Below are 24841 nucleotides of genomic sequence, written 5' to 3' on the forward strand. Positions count from 1 at the left end.
CAAAATTGAGATAGCCCACTAATACAATGTAATGAGCAAATTTTTATGCATTTTATCCACACTTGAGATCGCAAAAGGAAGAGAGTCATACATTATGACAGTGCTAGTAATACTTTAAGGAAGAAGTTTATTTGTTGATTAAGAACTTTGTGAATGGTGGTCAAGACAATTTGGTTTTGCTGATGGACCATTTCTAGATCCCATACCAAAAACCTTAATTTACTTATTAGGTGATTAGGGTGTTTTTAAGGGGTTTTGGTTTTGCCTTATAATATTTTACAAATGTAATATGACTTAAAAAAAATAATAATAAGTGATTTGACAAATTAAATGTAGATCAAGGGTAAATGTCTGTACCCCTCAAAGTCTAATTAACTTGAGCTTTAGAAATGTATTTTTTTAAGAGGTTTGGGTTTTTCCCCTGACAACTTAATAATATACCACTAAAGAGTCAATAAAAGCTACAACCAAGAGAGTTTTGTGGGAGTCATTTATTCTCCCCGCCAGACGGTGTCGCTGTGAAACTGTCTACTTCCGCTCACTGCCGCAGAAGAAGTTGTAGTTTAAAGATGGCGCTACCCGGTGTTTTACTCGTGCGGCTGAGAGGGCTGAGAAAACTCGCCAAATGTGTTTATACCGGAGGCAAAACAGCGTCCAACTTGAACAGAGAAATGCGGTGGTACGCGACAAAAGCCGGAAGCTTCGCTGAACCCGGTGCATCGTATTTCCAGTCCAAACGAGGTGAGTGAAACCTGCTGTTAGCTAAGTTAGCTAACTGCGAAGAGCCGACAGCTCGCAGCGGTGCTAAACCTCAAGGACATCCATCCTAAACACGTCCTAAGACATGACAGTCTCTTATTTAATGGACCTTAAGTAAATAACAGTAACGTAATAAATACATTAAAACAAGTCTTTCAGAAGAAAACTATATAAAAGCAGTTTTCATGACTAGCAGTTTTTAGCTGATGACTTAATTGTGGCAGAACACCTCTTCAGATTAACTAAAAAGCAAGAGAGGTCTCGATTTAAATATGTATTTATGCATGTCAGCAGTATGTCAAATAAATAAATAGTAATAAGATTCGTAAGACCAGTTTCCTGAATTTCTGAGTATGGATGTAAGACCAAAACAAATGTGTGCATGTGTGATTCAGTGCTGGTTTCACATAAGGAGCAGCAGATGAATATTACCCCAGAGGAAATGGCATCAGAAACAAGAGATAGATCTTTAGGAGTTACTGGAACAGCTTAAACTGCAAGAAATTCTGAGTAGTTATTTAACTGACCATTTGGGGTAAGCAGATGGCCGGCCAACACAATATAGTTGTGACACCCTTTTTCCAAGAACTGTGCATGTGTATCTGAAGTTTCGTTTTTACTGTTTAGATAACTTTAGCCCAGACCTCCTGAAGGAGTTTCCAGATCCCAAAAGCCTCTTGAATAACACCATTTCTCGCTCACTGGGAGTCAGTGACCTGTCCCATCTCATCCAATACAGCTACACTGAACATGCAGGTGTCAAGGTGAGAACGAAAGTCATGATGATCTATTGTTTCTGGACACACCGTATAACTGGTAGGTAGTGTATCTCAGAAGTGAGCTTAGTATTATAACATTTTTTTTTTCTGTAGAAAGTCACTGTCACACTGCGGTGGCCCTGCAAGTTTGAAGAGGAGGGTTATGGTTCCAAGAGAAGCGATGCAGAACGACTTGCTGCAGCAGCTGCTTGTCTCAAGCTCAGAGTAAGAATTCGCACTGTAAAAAGTGGACTCATCCCTTTTTTTTTTTTAAATTGTACTTCTCTGCAGTGCTTTGATCATTCTCTCTCACCCCTCTGCTCTCTCTTTGTGCACAGGAAATGGGTGTGATTGGTCCAAACAATCAGCTCCCCAGGAGGAGATCTGGCCGGGGGAGAGGACGGCCACATTCACCCTTTTTTGATGAGGAGGATTCTTGGTCAGATAATGTCTACATGTCTAAAGCTGAAGCTAGTGAACAAAAACGATACCTGCCCCCTGTAGAGGACACCTCCGATGTCACTGAAGCTCTTTCCCTATTCCCTCAACCTAAATCTCTCCTGGCCAGGGTCATCCAGGTGGCAACATCATCTGATAGAATCAGGGTTGGTAGCTCTAATCCCTGCCACAATGAAAACTAATCACTCTTATCTCATCATATATTCTAAATCCATTTCACTGTCATCTGTCATTACAGGAGCTAATGAATTTCAGAACAACAGGAGGGAAGCAAAAGAAGTGTACACTGACCCTGCACTGGCCTGAGGACATGACGTTCACAGCTACAGCGAGCAACAGAGTGACGGCAGAGAAGAGAGCTGCAGCTCTTGCTTGCATGAAACTGAAGGTTGGAATGCCTCTGGAGAAATACTATATTCTTGCATGTTAGAGCTGTACTAACATATGTGTAATGTTACCTGTTTTAGGAGCTACAGCTGCTGGATAAAAACAACAATCCGCTGACTCATGCCAAGTACCACCATGAGAAGGTGAGGGAGGCTGGGGAGAAGGACAGACGCCCCATCCCACTGGAAGTCCCAAAATACTTGGAGGATCACATGAGAGAGTATCTCACACAGGTGAGTAAGATGGATGGCATTTGGAAGTTTTACCTTTTTTTATGTATATATGTATGGCCAAAAAGAGTGGAGGATGTTATAGCAGCACAATAATGCCCAGGGTTTTGCAATGACCACATATAGGTGTAACATTTGGGTGCCCACGTACTTTAGGCTAGTGGTTCTCAACCTTTTTGACTTGTGACTCCTTGTTACAGTTTATGGTTTCTTCTGTTAGATGGTTTGCTTTTTTTTGTTGTCCCCAAGAAGGGACAGTATTTCACAAGAAAAAAGGCAAAAAGAGAGCCAGAAAAGTTCCTCTCAGTTTGGGAACCACTACTGAAGGAAAGGTGTTAACATTTTAGTTATCTGTCAAAGCTAAAGCCTCATCTTTGTAACAGTACCCAGTGACAACAGAAGTACAGAAACTATGGGAGGAGGAAGAGGCGAGAGGACAGCAGACAGTAAACCAAGAAGAAGAGGAGGACATGGTGACAGACGCCATCACAGGCAGACCGTACAAACCTTTGTCTGAGCTGGAGGCTCAGCAGCTCAACATCTACCTGCAGGAGGAATGGGAGCGGGCGAACCCTAGACTGAGTGTGGCGCTCCCGGTCGATGACCACCGTCAGCTTGTGGTCTCGGCTGTGCAGTCCTCCAAGGTGGTTGTTATCGCTGGTGAAACGGGATGTGGCAAAACGACACGGATCCCCCGTTTCCTGCTGGAGGAGTGTGTGAGAGGAGGGAAGGGAGCCGAGTGCAACGTCCTGGTCACCCAGCCTCGTCGGATCAGTGCTGTGTCTGTGGCCCATCGTGTTGCTCATGAGATGGGCCCAGCTCTAAAACACTCTGTGGGATATCAGGTAGGGATTTACAGATTAAACGACAAGTCGATGGACAACTAACTTTTATATAGATTTAATAATTTTTAAAACAATAAACACTAAATGTTACCTGGGTCCAGCGTCTCACTTGTGAGGATTTCCTGCTTTTATTTGTCTTATGTGGTAAAGTGTTATCATTAAGTCATCATTATTTTAGAAGCAGGTGTAAAACTGGCTGGTAGTTGTCTATTGAATTGTTAATGTTATTTTATTTTTCATTAATGAAATCTTCTAATTTAGTATTAATTTAATAGACTTCCGGATTTTAAGAGTAAAGCTGATTCCTCTATGAGTTTTTATAGAGTCAGTAAGTAATTCTTCTCTGTGAACAGGTGAGACTCGAGAGCCGACCCCCAGAGCACAGCGGAGGAGCCTTGCTCTTCCTCACAGTGGGTGTCCTGCTGAGGAAGCTGCAGTCGAACCCGTCCCTGAAGGGAATCAGTCATGTGGTGGTGGATGAGGTCCATGAGAGAGACATAAACACAGACCTGCTGCTGGCCTTACTGCGCTCCAGCTTAAAAGAGAACCCCGACCTACGAGTGGTGCTCATGAGCGCTACTGGAGACAACCAGAGACTGGCCCAGTACTTTGGAGGCTGCCCAATTGTGAAGGTGCCGGGGTTCATGCACCCAGTGAGGGACAGATTCTTGGAGGATGTGCTGAGAGAGATGGGACGCCGACTGCCAGTCCAAGACAAAGAGGAGACAGACAAACAGGTGAGCCTCAAGTCTGATGGATTTGTAACTTTTCGATGTGTTGAGTTCATTTCAAATTCATTCCACTTAAGTATATATAATGCACAAGATTCTTTAGTGTCATCCTTTGTCTCATGAATTTGTATTTTATCTTAAGGGAGAAAGCGATGAGGTTACACCTGATCTAGATTTAGTAGCTGATGTAATCGAGCACATTGACAAACATGGAGAGCCAGGTAACTAATGCACTATCTCTAACTTGCCTTTGCTTGTTTAACAAAGCTTTATTAAGCTCTATTTCTCTAACCTTCTTTCCCCTCATGCTTCAGGTGCAGTGCTGTGTTTCCTTCCCGGATGGCAGGACATCCGAGCAGTTCAGGAGAAACTCGAGGGGAAGCCCCACTTTTCCTCAGGCTCCCAGATGATCCTGCCGTGTAAGAGCACAGACAAAGACTTGTGTAATGTTTTCTAACTATAAAAAGAGGATTTCTCCCCATGAATAGAAAGAATTAATATTTTATTTCCCTTTTTTTAAGTGCACTCTAGTTTATCAGTGGCCGACCAGCAGGCTGTGTTCCAGCGCCCCCAAATGGGCCAGAGGAAGATTGTGCTCACCACCAATATTGCAGAGACCTCCATCACCATAGATGACATTGTCTATGTTGTGGATACAGGAACTCACAAAGAACAGAATTATGATCCACGGACGAAGGTTAGTTAACAGTATCTGCATTTAGCTCCAGTTTCTCATCAGACCATCTCAGATCTTTTATGTGAAACGGCAACATATCAGTTCTAAGCCAGCCTGTTTGGTTTGACTTTCCAGGTCTCCTGTCTGGACACAGTTTGGATATCCCACTCAAATGTCACTCAAAGGAAAGGGAGAGCAGGGCGATGTCAACCAGGACAATCCTACCACCTGTTCCCGCGGAAACAGCTGAAATCCATGTCTCCGTTCCCAATCCCTGAAATCCTGCGCACCCCGCTGGAGAGTTTAGTAGTGCAGGCCAAAATTCACAGTCCTAACCTCAAGGTACTGACAGAAAATATGGCTTTTGTGCATTTTTTAAACTGTTATATTTTTCTTGCACATTGAATGATGCCCTTTGTTATTTTTAATGTGTGGAGGCTGAAGATTTCTTATCCCAAGTGTTGGACAGTCCAGAGCAAGAGGCTGTGAGAGACGCCGTCCGAATTCTACAAGACATCGGTGAGTGACTCACAGCAACTTATGTTCTGGGTTGCTACATTGCATTTCTATGTTGGGTTAAATTCATGTCAGTGCTTTTATTTTGGCAGGTGTTCTGGACAAGACGGAGGCCCTGACGTCTTTAGGAGAGCGTGTTGCCTGTATGTCATGTGACCCTCGGCTGGGCAAAATGCTGGTCTTGAGTGCCATGTTCAGATGTGTTTTGCCCATGTTGTCTATAGCAGCCTGTTTGACCAGAGACCCGTTCCACAACAGCCTGCAGAACAGAACACTAGTCAAGGAGGTGACACACACGTTTATTGATCTATGCAGTTGTAAAATAAACCAGACCCTTAAATAGAACATACTGATTGTCATTCAATCATCTGTGCTCTGTTTGTTCAGGCCAAAGAGGCTCTGAGCGACTCCAGCTACAGTGATTATTTGGTGTTCAGTAGAGCTGTGTTAGGTTGGAGGAAACTTCAGCAGGAAGGCGACAGAGAGGACAGGGATGAATATCTGGACCAAAACACTCTCTCAAAGGCCAGCCTTCGATTCATCAATGGTTAGTATGAAGCATCAGTTTCGTAGGATTTCGTCCCTCAAAAACAGATCAGGTGGCTCGGACGTGTTAAGATAGTTGTGGCATTCACCAATTCTCTCTGTGATACTACTGAAATTTATGATTTGTCCTGACCCAATATTCAAGCTATTTACAGGCAGTCTGTGTTTCATTCATATGCAGCATCATAAGCATCATCCACTGTTATAACACCCGACAACATAACATCAACTAGTGTAGGTTGTGATATTGTCCTGTCTATTATCTCTCTGTCACATGACCGCCTCTCACATTAGTCATGAACTGCTTTGCTTTAGACTTTATTTACTTTACTACTATCCTTATATGGCAGTAGATTATGCTAATGGTGAAATCCCATCTTCTCGTAAAACAAATGATTTATAACAAGTTTGTGAATTACGAGAACTAAGTAAATATGACTTGAAAAATTTTTATGAAGAAACTTCATGGAGAAATAGCAAGGGAGTTTTAGGAAAAGAGGAGGAAAATGTCCTTGTATGAGGCCCAATGTCCACTGTTGGGACTTAAAAGCGCCCCTTCTAACTTTTTTTTTTTTTTTTTTAACTTGCTTCACAAAATAATTCCTCTTCTTGTTTCATCCCGTTGCAGGTCTCATCTCTCAGTTCAGTGAGAACCTGCATGACGCTGAGCTGGTTTCTCGAGCCAGCGAGTGCCAACGTCACACTTCTCTCTACAATGAACACAGCAACCAGGATGAGCTGCTTAAAGCTGTCCTGCTGGCTGGACTCTATCCCAACCTCATTCAGGTACATGGCACCTTCTCAGAATGGAGTCTTAATTTAATTTGGCTTTGTTCAGCTTATTTCCTGTTGTTCTCCGTCAAAGAATTTAGACGTCTTTGTTTGGGCTTATGTGGAGAAGTATTTATTGTAGCTGTTTAGGTATGTCTTTATTTTTCTATTTATGTAGTGTTATTGTTCCTCTGTTGCGCTGTTGTCATTACATTATCACCAATTTCAGATTATTGTGTTTTGTTGTAATAACTTTTTTAAATTTTCCCAAACCTGGTTGTGCCTCCTCTGACTCAAATCCCTCATTAGAGATCCTGAGTATTTCTAATACCTCTTTCTGAGTTTAGACTTCAGCTTGACATGCATATAATTTTTTTTTTTTTTTTTAAGGTGAAGAAAGGTATCGTGACCAAAGCGGGACGCTTTCGCCCCAACAGTGTGGTTTTCCGCACACTCAGTGGACCAGTGCTGCTTCACCGCTCCACAGTGAACAGGTTGGAGCATGTTCATAAATTCAGCTACAGCAGGTGTTCACTTACATCATGTGTATGTAAACTTAACGTCTTCCTCTGTGTTATAGAGGAATGGAAGAATTCCCCAGCCGCTGGTTGACCTTCTTCAGTGCAGTCAAGTCCAACGGGAATGTTTTTATCAGAGACTCTTCTGTGGTCCATCCACTCGCCCTGCTGCTGCTCACAGACTGTGATATCACAGAGACAGGTAGGACATGTACTGCGGTCCATCAGGAAGATTCGAATTGAAAATGCACTGGTGTTTCTAGGTGCTGATTGGCTGGATTGGTTTTCCAGCCAGTGTAAAAGCTGTCAGTGAGCACAAAACTAGGATTATATGAATCGGCTTCAAAAGCCAGAGATGTGCGCAGCAGTTTAGAGGTGTGGAACAAGGTTACCCAGCACTCTATGCTGACTTTAATAAAAGCAATTGACATACTTGTCAACAGCACATAATTTATCTCAGGCCTGTGCATCAAAAAAGCATTTTGCTCACAAAGACGATAAAAAATATTGTAGATTCTCATCTGAAGCACCTAAAATATGATTAGCCTACTAGATTTCCAGATTTAAATCTTCCTGCCTTCATAAATAACTTTTTTTGTTCTCTTATGTCCAAGTGTATGGAGACAAAGTGGAAGTGTCATTTCCTGGTCGCTCGCTGGTCCGCTGTGAACTGCCAGTTGAGACGTGGGAGCTGCTGTGGGAGCTACGCACTTCCATTCAGACCATGCTGTACCGAAACCTCAGAAATCCCGAAAAGGCAATCGCCAACTCTTCTCAAGATGGAAAGCTCATCTCTTTACTCACAGAGCTGCTCAACAACACAGACTCAAACCCGTTGGCTCATGATCACAGCAGCGACAGTGAGGTTGATTGATGAGCACTTTATATGTGTGCATGTTGGATCTCCTGGCTGGTGCGGAGGACCCAAAAAAGAAGGTGGTATGTTTTTTATTTACTTTATTTTTTTATTTAATTTTATTTTATTTTATTATGGAGGAGATGTTTTTGTGTTGTTTAAGAAATTTGGAGTACTTGAGTTAGTACTTAATGCGCTGAGCTGATCAGGACTCTTTAAGAAGAGAAACCCACGGTAGACTGTTGTTTGCTTTTTGAGGTAAATGATAAACCTGAACTGTGGTGTGAGAAAATCCATTTGGATTTTGGACTAAGGTTTATTGTTTGCGGTTATTTGCTTTCTGAAAAGCAGAAGTTGAGTTTTACTCTAACGAGTAATGGCAATGAATGGCTGACCAAAGGTCATTAAAATGGACTGCATGCAGTAAATGTAATTTATTGTAATAAATATTCACATGTCAACATGAGGAAAATGCTTGGATTTTTTTTTTAATTCTCAGCATTGAATCACCGCACTATAGAAAATAAAACTTTGCTTAAGAAAAATCCTTCATAAACTGTGTGTGAAAGCTGGTGAGGCGGTTCAGTAATTCCTCCATGATGTCCCCAGGTGTCATGATGCAAAATCTGCAGAAAGAAAGGAGGGTTACAGACCTGAGGTGTAAAATGCTCCAAACATGCATTTACAGTGTACAGTTACATTTAATGCCTTTTTGAAATATGCAATTCTTCTATGACGTGGTCCACTTTCACCATACCACAGTTTGTCCAGTGGAAAACAGGCTTTTGATGTGGCATTTGTTAATACTGTATTTAGAATACTTCTTGCTTTTATGCAGTATACCTGATGTGGTGGGTGCCGTTCTTTTGTCCATACTCAGAACCAGGACTGGCCAACACACCAGCCTCCTCTAGCAGTCTGAGACAGTAGAAAGTATCTGGCTGCATTCCCAATTCCTAAAATATCCAAAGACATCACATTTTATGACTGATCCACCAGATATGTGATGATTTTTAATGATTATATTGCCAGTATTGCAGTGTATGCAATAACCTTCGCTTTCTGAATGGCTTTAGGTGGAAGATGCAGTCTGGGGAACAAAAATGCTCCTCCCTGCACTGGCTGGCAGCTGAAACCCTGCAGACTGTTTACAACCGCAAGGGCCCTCTGCACATTATGAACCAGCGTGGTGCGGATGTGTTGAGTCTCCTGCAGAGGAGCAAGTAAAAGGCAAGAACAATAAATAATCAAACCGGGGCCTGGAGAAATGCCATTTTTAAACTTCCTAAGAAAAGCATTTAACAGGCCACACCCTGTTAAATCAGATAATAATCTGAACTACGTATCTCTGTTTGTCTCACAATGTTATAAAGATGATATGATGGATCTCCTGGTTGTGGAGGGTTCATCATCAGATCCAGGGCCATCTGTCCCAACATTGGGGCACAGCTGTCTTTCGAGAACAGGTTGTTGATGTGTTTCATAACATCAGGGTCCAGATTTACCAGCTCCACATATCCACCACGTAGACCACACCTAGTGGGAGAGACAAATCCAAATAGAGCCGTAACACACTGACAAAACTATCTCACGGCATGCACATTTAGTAGCTCATAGCACATATGTGTTTATTAATGTATTTGTCAACAGCTATAATTTGCCCTGTATATTGTGATTATGAATGCCAACACAGTAAAACACAACTGCAATAATATAAAATTTGTCTTCACAGGAGAAGTTATAATTACTGACAAATACTGTACATTAACAAGAACACTTAAAATGCCCTCATAGCTGCAACAACTGTAACACGACACAACAAGATTAATTAGGGTTAAGATTAACATGTTACCGACGTCATCTTCATGGTTTTGTCAGCTACTGTTTCCAGGATCAAGAGTGAACTATGTCTTAACATTTCTAAAGAAGATCATCTAGCACAGATTAGCTGACAAACTCCCAATGCTCACCAGGACTGAGAACTTACTCTCCCATGAAGCCTTTGGACGCTGAGTGGAAGGACGCCAGCTCCACTGTGTCTGAAAGAGGAGGCCCCATCTCTGCTAGCACCCTCTTGTAGGAGACAAACTCACTCTTATCCCTGTAAACGCAGCCCTGATAAACCTGTGGAGAGGGAGATAGATCCATGTGTAAATTTACTCTACGCATGAATTTATGTGAATGAATGTTTCATTACGCTTGGATAGATAATAATGTTTGAAGACATCCACCTCATCAGCCAGAAGAAAGAGCCTCTTCTCTGACACAAACCGGATCACCTCTTGCATTGACTTTCTGGTTTGAATGTGACCTAAAGGTGACATAGCATGAAAACAACCACATATATATTCTTTGATATAAAAATATACTTAGATGTTCTCCATATGTATTTTTTACTACCTGATGGATTTCCAGGGTTGATGACATACAGAGCAACAGGGTTACAGACACCCTTGGCTGATTCCAGTGCCCGATGTAGCTCCTCCACCTGCAGCTCCCAGCCCTGCTCCTCGCTTAAGTAGTAGGGAACAATGACTGCTCCCAGTTCCATTATGGACACGTTGGTAGCCCAGTAGCATGGCACTGGAGTTAAAATACCTGTCTTGGTTGAAGCCTCGTTGTTCACCAGGACCTCAAGAATGTTCTGTTGAGCACAGGAAAAGACTGGGTTCACTTGAAGATGCTGATAATTTACAGGAGGAAGAAGCTAGATACAACACACATAAAGTATGTTAGCAGCCTACATGGTTCTGTGAATTGATACTGGACTCTGGGGGGCAGGAACAGGGTTAGAGATCCAAAGGCAGTGAGAGAAGCAAAACGACTGCTTCTGTCTGGAAGGGTCTCACACAGATCACAAACCACAAATCTAAAGCCCCCCCAACTCCATTAATAACTGGCCAACAAATTGAATGAGTTCTACTGTCATATTGAATGACAATGGGACAGTCCTGACACCATCCCATGTAACTCCATCCACCAGCTCCAGCCCACCAAATTCACTGACCACCTGTCTGATAGGAGGCAGCACTTGAAGCTGGGGAAACAGGTCTTAGACTCCAAAACCATCAGGACAAGATCCCCCCAACCCAACCCTTCACCCACATTCTACGGCATCAAGGCAAATTCCTTGTATGTGAAAACCTACTTGGCAATAAACCTCGTTCTGATGTTAGTAATACTGACTGTTACCATGAGCGACCACTGTGAACCTGGGCTGATGTATATGTTTTCAGGGTGAGATGGAGCCCCACTGTCCCGTCTCGTTATGAACTCCGAGATTCTCTGGACTATTTGTGGTGTACCCGCTGTAGCAGTATAGGAACCTGAAGAGAGAACACAGATGCTGATAAACTTTCACAAAACACAGACTGGTAAGAAAATCTGAGATGACACTGTAGAACAGACTGATTGTGTAATATTCTGTTTTTACACATATGATTATATTACGTATTCATATTATATAAATGTTCTTATTGTTTTTTTTATAGCTTGAGAAAGCTTTTAATAATTTTATTCTAACACCACATACACAGCCCTTACCTACACTACCTCCAGCACATTCCCCAAGCAGCCTCTGAGCCCTCTCCCTGACATCCACAGGCAGCCTGTCACCATTCATAAGCTGAGGGTAAATGCATGCTGCAAGAACCTGCAAAATATGAAGACACACCTTAGACAAAGACAAAGATTTTAGTTCAGAATAAAATGCAGGGGCTTGTACATGCAGTTTTTACAGATCTTAAAAGCTGTGCAGGTTCTGAAGATCACAGATTACCTGTCGGACAAATGACAGAGGTTTCACACCTGCCCTGTGAGAGTCACCCCAGATGACATCAATCACGTCATTGTATGGCTTCCTTACTCCCTATTAACAGGTGAATTCAAAGCACAGGTTCCACATATCACAGCACAGGATGGAAAATTTACTCTAGTGTTCATATATTGCAGATTTATGTTAATATCTTTTTGTCTTTACCTGTCTGAGCTCTTCCTTGATCTGGCTTGCTCGTCTAGCCAGGACTACATACTTCAACTGTTTCATGTTCTTCAAGTTTGAACTGATCTCCTGCAAATAAGAAATCTCTGCAGTTTGTCTGTAACTTCTATAAAACCAGACCAGCACCTGTCTTGAGCTGAGCTGTGTCTTACTGGTGAACCTGTTGCAAGTTCAATTACACAGATGAAGATAGGACGTCGAGTTAAAGATATACATGGGAGAAATGTGGTAATATGTGCAGTATTAACAGTGCAGTTGGCAGAAACCTCAAATATAAAAATTTACCCTTTCATTACATATTAACTTTTAGTCCTGACTGTGCATGAGACACAGCTGAAATCACGAATATCTTTTCCCCAACTATAACCACAAGCAAATCAGTCTGCATTGTTATAGTTTATAATCACGGAAATCTGACAAAGATTTGAATTGGTCAGCTGTTTGGTTTGACCTGTATACTCTATGTATTAAATCCACATCAAGATATAAAGATATTTAGTACACATGAGAGACAAAATCTAAATGAGGAAAATCTTATTCATGTTCCTAGACTACAAGCTTATAAAAGTAGAAGCAATTGGCTGCAAGTTGTTTATGAAAGTCTCAGCTGTCTGTACATACCCCTCTCTATCTCACAATATCACAATGCAGTACAACACAAGCAAGAAATGTGGGTGTTATTGCTGAGAGAGATGAAGCCAGATTATTTGCAGGAGGGCAACAAAAGGTCAGGCCTTTTGTTTGCCTCATGCAGAAAATTCTCTGCTTTCATTACAGACAGGCTCAACTACTGCAGTGTACTGATCTCAGGTCTTCACAAAAAGTCTATAAATCAATTACAGCTCATACAAAGTTCTCCAGCCAAAGTTTTAAGTGGCATAAAGCAAACCGCCCACATCACTGCCACTCTAAAGTCCCTACCCTGGTATCCAGTTAATCTTAGGACATAATTTAGGATCCTATTATATACAAAATTGGCAGTATTAAGTAAAAGTGAGTACAGCTATGTGCAATGTCACCAAAATGTTAAATGATTTTTGTTTTTTTTTTTTGCATTCTAAAGTCAGCAGGTTAGCACAATATCTGTTTTAGGGTGACCTCTTTGTGGTCATACCAATTTAAATAAAATTTAATTGTTATAATTTATTAAAATTTAATTTAATTTAATTTAATTTAATTTAATTTAATTTAATTTAATTTAATTTAATTTAATAAATTCTGCAATGCAATCATATTATTTTGGACACTTTGTTGTTCTGGATTACTCCAAAGTATTATTGTCCTTTGTCAGTCACTGAGTCTATATGTTGATGCCTCAGACAACTGTAGTTTGTAGCAACGTACGACGTGCAATAAAAGTCATTGAGCTTGTATTTACAGAGTAAGGCAGTAACCTTAACAAATGTACTCCACTGGAGCTATTCAAAACGAGACTTTGTACTAAAATATGACCAATTATATTTATCAAACAGAGGAAACTAGAAACAAAAGCTTGTTTCTAATACAAGTCTGCTTCAAATAAAGGCCTGTCACTTCTGAAGTCGATGTGAATAAAGGCAAGAGGCCAGAATAAATCTTGTATATTTCTAATAAATAGCAATTACTTTCTAAATTAATTATCTAGTAATTGTGATACAGTAAGTCATGATTATGGAATACAGAAGTCTTAATTTGCGATTTTTTTCTTTTGTAAGTGCAGTGCGCTTTTGTCATTTTGGAATTTGTGTCAGCTCGGATGTTCTACGGTCACGTTTCTCTACGGACATAAATAAGAGACGTACTCCTGCACTTCCTGTTTTGTTTTTCTTTCGCTCGGTGCTCGGGTCGGACAGATATGGAAGAATTTGCGAGGCGAGGAGAAAACCACAGCTTGCCCGTGAAGAAACACGCTCTCTTCAAGTACCGGTGGACCTTATAAACCACACGGTAGCAGCGGGCAGCAGTAACACCCGCCGCGGGGCTTGAGACACCCTCACCTCGTCACTAGTGTCCGCGACATGGCACTCAGCTCCGGCGGCTGGGCTCCTCCAGCCCCGGCCCCTGCCTCTTCCCAGCAGGCTGCATGCGGCGGGCCTGCGCCGACGGCTTGCTGCAGTACTGTTTTGATGTCAGTCCGGGTTTCCGTGTGCCATTCCGGGATCCGGCCCCTGTGTCTCCCCGGAGCAGGCAGCGAGACCCTGCGCTTACAGCTCAGCATGGACCCGAGCCGGGCCGGAGAGTTCAGACTGGCGCTGAGAGACACGAGCGGAAACCGCAGTGTGGTGAGAGTTTGCGCATACACCTATGTGTTTAGAAGAAGTGCTTTCATCGTGCACTTAAAGATGTTTGTGATGAACCCTCTCACTGAATCACGTTCATATTTTATTCCAATATGGGCCTGTACACGCCATTTTATGGAGCAGTCAACCAGAGAGATGCAGCTCCATACATTCAGATTTGGGGATAGAATCACATCAGATTTCTTTCAGAGCATGTTTATATCATGACAGCTTGTTTCAACACCACCCAAGACTTCCCTCTTGATCCAGTATAACAACTATGTACCAAACATTTAATAAATATCTTAAGTCTCCCTCTTGATTTGCTTTTTAACTGTACCCATCTAACAGTAACTCCTGTTTAGGCCTAATTATCAACAGTACAAGCTTTGTGATGTAAACAGCTTCAAATTGTTATATGTGAGTTACTACTAACTACTAACAGTAGTTAAGAGGTATTTTAGTTTCACTTTCATTTTCAGCCTTCTCACTAACCACTACACATTCAGTTTTATTGGAAATCATAACTTCCTAAGGCATTGATTGTAGTAGTAAACAGCTTCTGTCACACTCTCCCTGGACTTAGCGGGAAAAAAGGTGGGTATTTTCCCTATTGCCTGTTACCTCCACAACAAACTACTAGTTTTCAGGCTTGAGTTTGACATATTTAACATAACAGGCTAATAATTTGTGTACCATGACACTTCTTTCTCTGTATCTTGCTGAAAGTCTAGATTCATCCCTTTAAACTCTACACAGAATTCAAAAACCTGCTACTTTTTCGACACTGGCTGCATTATGATATTTGGTGAGGTGAATAGAGTTTTCCTAGGAGCTAAAATGAATGCTGATGAGTGTAACTGTGAATATAGACAATAAAATGGAGATATAAATAGCAATGTGGAGCAGTAGTGAGTTTAACAGGAAGTTTCGGCAACCTACACACCCACCTTCAAACCAGATCAGAGGTAAATTCACCTAGATGCTTTACCACCACCTTGGCACACACTTTGGTCGCATGAGGCTTAAAGTTAGTCAAACGCAACATCAACAAATGCATAATTTCATACTTAATTACATCATTTCACATATTTCAGCTTGATTGGGACAAAGTACTTTACCCTGCCCTGATATGGACTGTAAAGCCTGGTGAAGATTTGAGAATAGCAGTTTTTTTCTCTCCGGTTTTCATTCAGCCAACAGCTTTGTGTTGTGGGATGTAATTATATCATTGTAGGTCCACCAGTGTGTTACCTGTTAAAGTTGGGTTCTGGTGATTTAAAAACAAAAAACAAAGTCAGAACTAAAGCAGCTGAGGTCAAGATATCCTGATTCCTAGTGTGGGTCAAGCTCCGAAAACACTTGGCCCTACAGTTCCTATAATGCAGCTAATAGTGTTCATCATTATACCCTCCCTGCCTGGTACATGTCCATGTCTTTTAAACTCCACACTCCAAGTTTATTAGCAAACTTTATGGTAATGTGCTTCAGTCTCAAGCTCAATCCAGTGTGTTTAGCCTTTAACCTTTCAGCGCACTTTTGTGACCTCTTCAGAGGACAAATTTACACGCCATCAGTAAAGTAGGTGCTTTAAACCCTACAGTTCTTTTTTGCATGTGGAGTTACTTTTATGTACTTAACCTGAAAAATCTCAGGGACTCTTTCTCTTTCAGTATTATGGGTGATTACTGTTAGTGGTCACATCAGCCCAAGCTGTAGGCACACATGGTTGATCATGCTTGAAGCTGTCCTTACTTTACCCGTCTCTCTCACTATGCCCTAACTTAACTCTCATGTCTGTCCTTTGTTCCTCATGTTTGCTATGGGCCGTCTGCCTAAAATATGACAGGCACTCTGGCAGGAGGCAAACAGACTTCAGTGCCCTGATGATTCCTCCATTGCCACATTTAAAGTCACAGGACATATTATACCCTAAAATCCCTGTGATGCCAAACTCCTTCATTTATGACAAGTCTTTCTCTGTCAGAACAAGGATTTAACTTGCTTTTTGCCGTATTTCAGGGAATTCTTTCCTTATTCTCACAGTGCCATAGTCCTGCAACATGTATTACATTAACAGTTACGAAAAGGTCTCACATAGGCGTATTTGCAAATTCTAAAGGATGTCTTAATCTGACAAGGGCTAGAATGTAATTTTGCTTTTTACCAAACTGAAAACAGAGATGTAGAGCTAAAACGAGTCAGTATTTTTTCAATTTGGTTGGACTAATTGGTACAACCCTTTTCTTTCTATTCTTTTTATAAATAAAAATGAATGACATGCACTACATTTCCTGCATTTTGGCCTGAAAGAATGACAAGCATAGTTAACGAGTTGTTTTTTCTTTACCCCCAGTTTATTGCAGAGTTTGACCTGCGCTCTGTGCAATATGAGGTCAAGTCTCCTCGCTGCCATGAGATGCGTCTCGCTGCTCCGCCCCACGACTGCATCCGCTTCAATTTCCGCTGCGACCGAGAGGCCGAGGAGTGGGCCACGGTGGTGATGTCGTCACTGAGAGAGGCACATAGAGGTCTGTCTGACAAATGTCTACTTCATTCCTCAGCTTGTCTATAACCCAACTATATGTGTCCCCGTTTAGATTTACACATCTTTTAGGCCAGAGAGAAAATATGCCAAACCAACCTGAGAAGAAAACTAATGTATAAATAATGTATAATAAGCTGCAGGTTGAGTAAATATTGGAAGGACAAATTAGTTTCTTCAGATAAAAAATAAAGAGACTAGATGCATAGCACCGTAAGTAGCCTACTTCAGGCTGTTCTTTACTATCAAATATTTATAACACACAGTTGGGGCCAGTTTTCAGAGTAAAAGAAAGTACTTTAGGTGCTCTGTAGAGCTGTGTTGATAAAATCGATTCTCCTATTCTGAATCGATTCTCAATTTATTTTCTAAAGATCGATTCGTACGTGCTCGCGTACGAAAACGCGTCATCGAATTAACGCGTGCGCGCGTGGTGTGAAGCTACCAAACAGTGAACATAATTTAGTAATTCCCAAGTTTGCACTTTTTTATTTTTTACATTGACTAAGCATTGCTTACTGTTTGACGATGTTCATTGTTTGGTAGCGTCACACCACGCGCGCACGCGTGAATTCGATGACGCAAATTCGGACGCGAGCACGTACAAATCGATCTTTAGAAAATAAATTGAGAATCGATTTTATCAACACAGCTCTAGTGCTCTGAGGGTGATTTGCAGTTGAAAGCTGTGTGAGCAAAGTGACAAAAATACCAGCACTGTGTCTGCTGCATGGAAGACGTAAGTTGTTACAGACTCTATCAAGGTAGATTCTAGTAGTAACTGTAAACTGGGACATTTATGAAGAAATTATTAAGTCAAAGTATCACGCCTGCAAATTAAATGTGGGTAAGGAAATGCAAACTTGTGTGTCTGTGACCTGAAACTAACTAACCTTTTCCCTGTGATTAATGTGTGTTGCTGATAAATACTCTGGGCCTCTAGCAGTGCAAGTGCATCTAGAATAAATATTGACATACTCTGATATTATTGTTTCATCTCTTCTCTGACAGTTGCAAATATTAACACGTACGAATCAGATGGCAGACAGAACCAAACGGCAGCGACTATGGAGCAGTGGAGCTCAGCCTCGCTGCCGCTCACCGGTGAGTATCGCCATTTATCATCATGTGCCCCCGCCCGCTCCTTATGTAGATAAAACATTCTCCAAAAATCTAACTTTTGATTACTGCCTCATGGTCTGTAGAAGAGCTGTGCTTGGAGCTCGCCAGGGCGATTGAAGCAGGCGACACTCAGGCCGCTTCCCAGCACGCATCCGCCCTGGCTCGGCAGAAAGCAGTGCTGACCATTCAGCTGTCTGAGAAGAACTACGCAGACGGAGAGATTAGGTGAGAGGTGTGGGCCACTTTGACTGATTTGGTATTCCAGTTTGTGTGTGTGTTTGTAACTTACAGTGCGGTATCTGTGTTGTAGTTTATCTGTGGTAGTGGAGGACGTTTCGTCGTCCTGCTGCGTCACGGTGAAAGTGTTTCCCTACATGACTGTGGCTGCGCTCAAGCAACAGGTTAGAAAACTATCAGTTAACCACTAATGCAATAAAAAAATATATCACGTATTAACTCTTGCAGCTCCACCAACTCGCTCCACTTTTCCTCTTCAGGTGTTTCTTGAGTACGGTTTCCATCCTCGCGTACAGCGCTGGGTGATCGGTCAGTGCTTGTGCACCGAGCCGAGGTCATTAGCATCCTACGGTGTGCAGAAGGACGGCGATACAGCGTACCTCTACCTGATCTCTGCCCGACAGGCCCGCATTACCCGCCAGCTGTTCCAGCAGGACCTGGAGAGCGCCCTCCTCGCCCCACCCCTCCCCCCAGGCAACGGACCCACCTCCCAAGATTGGAGGGGTTACAGCACCCTGCCCTCAAGGCTACCCCACAACAACCAGGGTCAGTTCAGTAAATATCACCTTTCTGTCACAGTTCAGGCTGAAAGTTTTTTGAACAGTAATATATTTCTCATAATTTTGATTCAAGAACATCTGATTTAAAACTATCAAGGTGAAGTTAAAGTGCTGCCTTTATAAGGGTTGTTCAAGTGTATTGAGCTGAGCTGGCCAAATTACCAGAAGTCAAAAATTCCCAGAGACAAAACCTCACCAGAGCAGATATTAAGTGTCTGATGATTCCTATGGATTAGAGATTTCAGTCAGTCAGAAACTGCAAACAATTTGCTACAGAGTTTTAAATAAGACAACTTCATTTAGGTTTATGTTAACTTTTCTGATCTAAAAAGGCTACAGTTCCCACAGTGTGCTGCAGTATGTTTTGTCAGTGATTCATTAATTTTCTTGTTGGCATGAAAGGTCTTTTCAAAAAAGTTTTCTTTATATTTAGACTTTTCTAGCCTTCTATAATACTTTGTTTAGTTCAGTGCCTCCCTCCTACATTGTTTATCTGATCTGGATGTAAAGTCACGGTAGCCTTGTACTCCCTGTTTAAATCCAATGTGCTGGAGTACAGAGCCAGCCCCAGAAAACATGTGTCACTGTCCAAATATTTTCTTGACTTGCTGTAAATACTACGTTCAAACTAAAGAAAGCACAACTCTGTGAGCTTGTTTTTTATTGTCTTTTTTTTTTTTGTCAACTTCAGGGAGCACAGGAGGAGGAAGTGATAGACCCAGTGATATCAAAGATGTCCTCGACATAGAGAATCTGCAACTGAATGATCACACCAACAAAGCCAGTAAAACACAGGTATGCGACCAGTATATACTGTTTAGAATTTTCTTTATCCTTAAAATGAGCTGCTACTTGATCCTGTAGACCTCCAGGAATTAAGCTAAGTTAGTCTTGCCTTTTTAAATTGCACAAAATGCTATAGAAAAGTTAACTATGAGCTGTCAGACTCTTCACAAGCAGGCAGAAATAGTGAAGTTACCCAAAAATCCTTCTAAATCTCTATCAACTTTTATCCTCTCAGCAGACAGAGTGGGCTTGTCCCTCATGCACTTTCATCAACAAGCCTTCTCGCCCGGGCTGCGAAATCTGCGCTACAGCCAGACCCGACACACACATCCAACAGGTACTGCATGATATCTCACAGTCAATACCCTTGTACTACTCTGCTTAACATTTCCCCTGAGTGACAGTCAGTCCTTTTTCATCTCTCACAAAGGAGAAAGGAAGGCGAGAAGACCGGGGGGAGTCTGCTTTAAGCAGCAGCTGACTGCCCATCATCACAGTCGGGTTGCAATTTCTCACTCACTTACACACAAACGCATACATACACACACACACACACACACACACACAGTGAGGATGCTACATCTGCCACATACATGTTGACAAAATACTCACACCAAGACTTGTCAAGGGCGCTGAGAGTCCTCTGACGGAAGCACTGTAGCATGACACAGGCTCAGACAATGAGTGTCAGCGTCAGCTTTGACCGTTTATACAGACACGACGTGACCATGACATACATCTGAAATTGGCCAGACCTCTTTCTTATTTATTTTACAGGGTTTGTGTGTGTGTGTGTGTGGGGGGGGGGGGGGGGGCGCAAACAACACAGATGGCCTAATATTTATTTTATGGGAGAAAGTAGTGTTGTAAGTTCTTTGAATTTGATTGCAGCCGAAATTGAGGGAATGTCGTACTTTGTTTCTGCCAACTGTGAAATGAAAGGAAAGGTGAAGCCTTGCGCAATACCCTGTTCTGTTCAAGTGTGTCATCTGTTGGTGCCAAAAAAAAAAAAAGCCATGCAAAATGGACAGAAAAGGAATGCCGCATTTACAGGGTTGTCAAGTGCTTTTATTTTTTTACAACATTGTATTAAGTGTATTATTTTTAACAAGATGCATTGCGTAACTGATGTAAAATTTTAGCAGATGATCTTCTTTTACTCGATTCCCTCTGGGCTGTGACAGCAATGGAATGATCTGTTTTCAGAGCATAATACTGTAAAAACTTGCATTAGCTGAATAAACATAATGGAACTAAACAAAACCTGTTAATCCATCTATTGATCTATTTTTCTAAAATACTCTGATTGATGGACAAATTGCAGTTCTACTTCTACATCAGGCTTTCAGTGCTAATATTAATTAGCTTTCTTTTTTCTTTTTGTCTTTTTTTTGCATGGCTCTATGGATTCCATTCCAGACTTAAATATCTCAAAGTTTAGTTCAGACATTCACATGGTTCCCAGACAGTGTCACCTAAGGACTTTGGTGATACTGTGACTTTCCCTCTTGTGCCACCATCAGGTTTAAATTTTCACATATGTTGCAAAATATCTTTCTCTGCTAGACTGATGGGGAAAAAAACTGTCAACATTGCTGGTTCCCAGATGATTTATCTTAATTACTTTGGAGATGCTCCAAGTTTGCCTGCAGTACCAACATAAGGTTAACATTAACAGGATTTAGTGTCAGTACAGCGTCACAGAGCTGCTAGTGTAACTATAAACTCACTAAATCACTGAACTTCACCTTTTTTTTTTTGCACAGTTTGTAGCAGGTTTAAGTCTTCAGTTGTGTAAATGCAGCTGGTTGTGTTGCTGACATTCCAGGTGTTGTTTTTTGTGATTTTTATTATTTGTGACACAACAAATTGCTAACTTACGACAAAATATAGGAGCAATTAAATTTTGAAGTAAATTTCCATTCCTACGTGTTGAGGTTGTGTGTAAGTTCAGTAATGTACAGCAAAGTATCATGCTCCAAACTTTTCCAGTCTTTTATTTTGGCATTTATAAATAGAAAATAAACACATTTCAAAGAAGGTTATCAAAACAAGTATAAAAATATTGGGTGTAATGATGGCTTGTTCAACACATACACGTGTATGAAAGTCTTGAAGGACACAGACAATTAACCAGCCATTTGGTTTATTCTGTCTCTTCACTGTTTACCCTCAGAATAAACCATGTTGGTACAGTCTAAACTTCTTCCATCATTACAACCCTGCCTGATAAAAAAAAAAAAAGTGTAATGTTTTTCCACATGTATCACAGGCAACAAAAATCTTTAGAAAGAAATTCTTAAACCAAATTCTTTTTTTTTTTTTTTTTACAGAAAGCAACCAAACCATGACATTTACCATTACCAGTGAAAAGATCATCCCCTGTTCCACTAAAGTATTTGTAAGTGAGATGTTTAGTAAAAAATAGTCCATTCTTCTGAGTGTATCAAGAAGACCTGATTTTCTCTGTTTTAAGAATGAAATAATTGGAGTTGATATTGACATACCAACAAAATGTCCAAAAAAGGGAGTCAATACACTCTTTCCACATCACCTGTAGATATTTCTCTTCTTTTCTCTCCAGTGGATTTAACTGTCATTCTTCATATTCCCCCCGGTGAAGACAAACCTGAGAATACCTCAGAGGGGTTTTCTCCCCATGAAAGCCTGCGGACGTCCTGGGTGACTGGCATCTACTTCCAGAAGAGGATGTTCCAGAAAATCAGCCAGCACGGATATACCAGCAGGGCTATGAGTGGGTAGACCAGAGAGCCATACAGGGAGTGGTCCAGGATGCCCTGCGAGATGACTGACAGGTAGAGCAACCAACCATCCTGGAAGCTGACAGGCATTTCCTGTAGCTCTTGGAAGAAAAAGACGGAAAAGAGGAGAGTGCAGGCTGGGCTGAGGATGACCATGATGAAGGCTGACAGAACCCTAAGGGAAGGAGAAGAAGAGAGAGAAGTATTACTTCCATATAGGCAGTACAACTACATGTCAAGAAGAATCTGTGAGCGTTTCTTACTTGGGGACATGGGGGGTGACAAAGGCAGCCACAGGGACCAGGGTGAGGGCCAGGATGAAGCCCAGGGAGAAGTTGATGAGGGCAGTGCAACCCAGCAGCACAGCCAGGTACAGCACCGCAACCAGCTTCAGCACTCTCCAGCCTTGCTCCGTCCCCTCCCCTGACAGGAATGCCCTGAAAGTTTCACAAGATTCCCACTGTTTCAACTATTTAGTCATTTTCAGAGCATTACTTAGCTGGTGACATGAAGTAATTTCAGAACCTGTTGTTATCTACTGTGGTTGTACATCACCCTTTGCAAACTTGTGAAAAAACTCAGCATGAGAAAGTAAAGTTGGTGAATGTGTAAAAAAAGTGTTACTTAAAATGTGTATGAGAATGTGTACTTGACTGTCACACACAATGTGGGAACTTTGGGTGCCAAGCTTCACACAAGCAGAAAACTTCAACACAAGTTTTCTACTGTGAGACTAGTCACGTGTTAACAAAAGCAGTTCTTTTTCCTGGTTCTTTGTTTAACAGGAATTCTCAGCACAGTGAGCTCAGAATATTGTATCTCTTAACATAATGGTGCCATCTTTAAGACCAGGAAAAGGGCATTAAAATTACAGAAAAAAAAGAATATGTTAAAAATCTGAGAGGTGTTGCACGTGTTGGTAGCTACCTGTGCGTATTATGAGGCAAAGCCAGCCCTGCCGTGTAAACAGCAATAGCTGTCAGCACCACACCTTCAGTCTCAGACACCGGGAAGTGTTCAACGGCCATCTCCTGAAAACGGATTGGCAGCGTGTACAGAGCTACTCCAGTCAGGTGGCTGATCACCAGAGGAGTCAACACCGACAGCACTCCTGGACTGGACTGCTGGAAGGAAGCAGATTTCATTAAAGTGGTAACTTATCAACTCAAGTCATGTAAATACTTCCAATATCTGCCACGTTGTTGGGATGTGTGTGTCTCACCTGCTCAATGTCAGCAATTCCATCTTCTGTTCTGGGTGCTGGAGTTGCAAGTTGGACCCACAAGTCTAAGGCCTGTAGCACTGTCAAGGGAAAATCTGACGACCAAGCACATATCAACAGCAATGTAGTAAGTCATTCTTTTAACAAGTAATGTAATCCTGTCAAATTCTTTTAACAAGTAATGTAATCCTGTCAAATTGCAGGTAAAAAAATCATGAGAGGATACACGAAGCAGCAGGATGACGGCAAGCAGGCCGAAGGCAGGCATGTAGTAACCAATAGAGACAAAGTGAGAGAGTGATGGCATGAGGTAGAAGAAGTAGGACTGGTGGAGGCGCTCCAGGAGGTTATTCAGCTTACGATACATTCCTTCCAGAAGCCTAAAAGATATTCATTGGGATAAAAACAACAGGGTTCAACTAAAACTAAAAATAACTTGTATAATCTACAAAATAAAGCACATAAATATATTAAACCTAAATACAAGCAAAAGTCTGTAGACACTTGCTCTGACCTGCCAATGGTGGTGGCGTCAGTCTTGTACTGTCGGAAGCTGTTGATGCCCTTGATGGTGGCAGCCTCGATGTGGTAGCGCAGAAACAAGCCGTGGTCCCCCCAAGGCCGCCCGCTGGCCTGCTTCATCACCATCAGCATCATGGTCTGGACTGCGTGGCTGTAGCCGGATACACTGTCCCAGTCATTCCTCTGCAGCTATAGAGACAGGTAAAAGTCATATATGACCAATCCTACGCCCAGGTGATCATCATTCTTTTCACCAAACACCCGAGAAAAGAGAAAAGGCGGCAAACAAGACTTTACCTTGCCCTGAATGGTGCAAAGGACTCCTATCTTCTGGCAGAAGGCATAGAAGAGGTTGGCTAAATCCAGGTTGGGTAACTGGCCGTTGAGGCCTTCCAGTACCAGGTCCAAGCTGGTGATGACATCACTGCTGAGCTCCAGGGACAGAGCTGCCTGGATTGAACCACCACGGCCCTGCAGCGGAGACCAGTCCATTCCTAGATGAACCAATTGTACGGCAAAAGGAAAGTCAATTGAGAAATTGGTTGAATTGAATGGTGCTGACTCCCAACGCAAATGAATGAATTCAATACTTGCAGGGATATTTGTTGATGTGGTTTGTAACTGGGTGAAAGTAGGTGCTCACCTGTGGTGTTGGTGTGGTGGTAGCCCTCCAGCCAGGCCTGCATACCAATTAGATCATGCTCGTTCACAAGGAAGATGATGTCCTTGGCCCAGTAAATCTGATCTGTTGAGGAAAACAGCAGTCATTAACCCA

The 24841-nt window shown here is 41.9% G+C and overlaps 4 protein-coding genes across 12 annotated transcripts in view; 2 read left to right on the plus strand and 2 right to left on the minus strand.

The window, feature by feature from the left end:
* The first annotated feature begins 568 nt into the window (after positions 1 to 568).
* Positions 569 to 9435, plus strand: dhx30 (DEAH (Asp-Glu-Ala-His) box helicase 30). Of its 3 annotated transcripts, none has more exons than XR_005895220.1 (20): positions 569 to 741; positions 1387 to 1523; positions 1632 to 1742; positions 1856 to 2122; positions 2215 to 2364; positions 2444 to 2596; positions 2977 to 3438; positions 3792 to 4175; positions 4312 to 4390; positions 4484 to 4588; positions 4691 to 4866; positions 4981 to 5187; positions 5283 to 5364; positions 5454 to 5647; positions 5749 to 5908; positions 6536 to 6693; positions 7069 to 7172; positions 7259 to 7398; positions 7811 to 8135; positions 9129 to 9435. XR_005895220.1 is itself a non-coding variant. In XM_041054350.1 (19 exons), the coding sequence occupies exons 1-19, from the start codon at positions 570 to 572 to the stop codon at positions 8068 to 8070; spliced, it is 3501 nt and encodes a 1166-aa protein (XP_040910284.1). In that variant the 5' UTR covers position 569; the 3' UTR covers positions 8071 to 8501. The 3 variants fall into 3 exon arrangements, 1 of the variants encoding a protein (XP_040910284.1); XR_005895221.1 differs by having other exon boundaries at positions 7811 to 8132; XM_041054350.1 differs by lacking the exon at positions 9129 to 9435 and having other exon boundaries at positions 7811 to 8501.
* Positions 8490 to 20198, minus strand: LOC121192611 (alanine aminotransferase 2-like). Its single transcript, XM_041054354.1, has 12 exons — positions 20173 to 20198; positions 12032 to 12121; positions 11831 to 11920; positions 11596 to 11704; positions 11245 to 11378; positions 10453 to 10696; positions 10284 to 10363; positions 10040 to 10176; positions 9414 to 9588; positions 9106 to 9261; positions 8896 to 9008; positions 8490 to 8678 (listed from the first exon to the last, which is right to left on the minus strand). The coding sequence occupies exons 2-12, from the start codon at positions 12095 to 12097 to the stop codon at positions 8588 to 8590; spliced, it is 1395 nt and encodes a 464-aa protein (XP_040910288.1). The 5' UTR covers positions 12098 to 12121; positions 20173 to 20198; the 3' UTR covers positions 8490 to 8587.
* On the plus strand, positions 13832 to 22283 carry LOC121192612 (ranBP-type and C3HC4-type zinc finger-containing protein 1-like). 6 transcript variants are annotated; one of them, XR_005895223.1, is made up of 10 exons: positions 13861 to 14313; positions 16667 to 16841; positions 17867 to 17959; positions 18061 to 18202; positions 18288 to 18378; positions 18475 to 18760; positions 19466 to 19569; positions 19799 to 19897; positions 21894 to 21961; positions 22145 to 22283. XR_005895223.1 is itself a non-coding variant. In XM_041054357.1 (9 exons), exons 1-9 carry the CDS (start codon positions 14050 to 14052, stop codon positions 20039 to 20041), a joined length of 1305 nt encoding a protein of 434 aa, XP_040910291.1. In that variant the 5' UTR covers positions 13832 to 14049; the 3' UTR covers positions 20042 to 20638. The 6 variants fall into 6 exon arrangements, 4 of the variants coding, with proteins under 4 accessions (XP_040910291.1, XP_040910290.1, XP_040910289.1 ...); XR_005895222.1 differs by having other exon boundaries at positions 13863 to 14313; positions 19796 to 19897; XM_041054357.1 differs by lacking the exons at positions 21894 to 21961; positions 22145 to 22283 and adding an exon at positions 19991 to 20638 and having other exon boundaries at positions 13832 to 14313; positions 18064 to 18202; positions 19796 to 19897.
* The window catches only part of gpaa1 (glycosylphosphatidylinositol anchor attachment 1), a 30990-nt gene continuing 27411 nt past the window's right edge, over positions 21263 to 24841 (minus strand). The window contains exons 6-13 of one of the 2 annotated variants that reach the window (XM_041054352.1): positions 24710 to 24811; positions 24364 to 24560; positions 24059 to 24255; positions 23771 to 23924; positions 23545 to 23616; positions 23250 to 23443; positions 22586 to 22759; positions 21263 to 22497 (exon numbers count right to left, since the gene is read on the minus strand). In XM_041054352.1, coding sequence (XP_040910286.1) covers positions 22254 to 22497; positions 22586 to 22759; positions 23250 to 23443; positions 23545 to 23616; positions 23771 to 23924; positions 24059 to 24255; positions 24364 to 24560; positions 24710 to 24811 — 1334 coding nt within the window. In that variant the 3' untranslated portion in view covers positions 21263 to 22253. Of the gene's footprint in view, positions 22498 to 22585; positions 22760 to 23249; positions 23447 to 23544; positions 23617 to 23770; positions 23925 to 24058; positions 24256 to 24363; positions 24561 to 24709; positions 24812 to 24841 lie in introns of both variants that reach the window. The other variant, XM_041054351.1, reaches the window with a different exon arrangement.

Source organism: Toxotes jaculatrix, chromosome 14 (genome assembly GCF_017976425.1).
Source record: "Toxotes jaculatrix isolate fToxJac2 chromosome 14, fToxJac2.pri, whole genome shotgun sequence".
Taxonomy (NCBI): Eukaryota; Metazoa; Chordata; class Actinopteri; family Toxotidae; genus Toxotes; species Toxotes jaculatrix.

Excerpts from the sequence above, each read along its gene's own strand:
- LOC121192611 (XM_041054354.1), bottom strand. The coding sequence starts at position 12,097 with ATGAAACAGTTGAAGTATGTAGTCCTGGCTAGACGAGCAAGCCAGATC. Across the intron at positions 11,705-11,830 it reads CTCTGTCATTTGTCCGACAG|GTTCTTGCAGCATGCATTTA; the intron begins GTAATCTGTGAT and ends CATATTTTGCAG. Across the intron at positions 9,589-10,039 it reads TCCAAAGGCTTCATGGGAGA|GTGTGGTCTACGTGGTGGAT; the intron begins GTAAGTTCTCAG and ends CTCTCCCACTAG.
- dhx30 (XM_041054350.1), top strand. The coding sequence starts at position 570 with ATGGCGCTACCCGGTGTTTTACTCGTGCGGCTGAGAGGGCTGAGAAAA. Across the intron at positions 1,524-1,631 it reads CTGAACATGCAGGTGTCAAG|AAAGTCACTGTCACACTGCG; the intron begins GTGAGAACGAAA and ends TTTTTTCTGTAG. Across the intron at positions 5,648-5,748 it reads ACAGAACACTAGTCAAGGAG|GCCAAAGAGGCTCTGAGCGA; the intron begins GTGACACACACG and ends CTGTTTGTTCAG.
- LOC121192612 (XM_041054355.1), top strand. The coding sequence starts at position 14,050 with ATGGCACTCAGCTCCGGCGGCTGGGCTCCTCCAGCCCCGGCCCCTGCC. Across the intron at positions 17,960-18,060 it reads AGCCTCGCTGCCGCTCACCG|AAGAGCTGTGCTTGGAGCTC; the intron begins GTGAGTATCGCC and ends CATGGTCTGTAG. Across the intron at positions 19,570-19,795 it reads ACAAAGCCAGTAAAACACAG|CAGACAGAGTGGGCTTGTCC; the intron begins GTATGCGACCAG and ends TTATCCTCTCAG.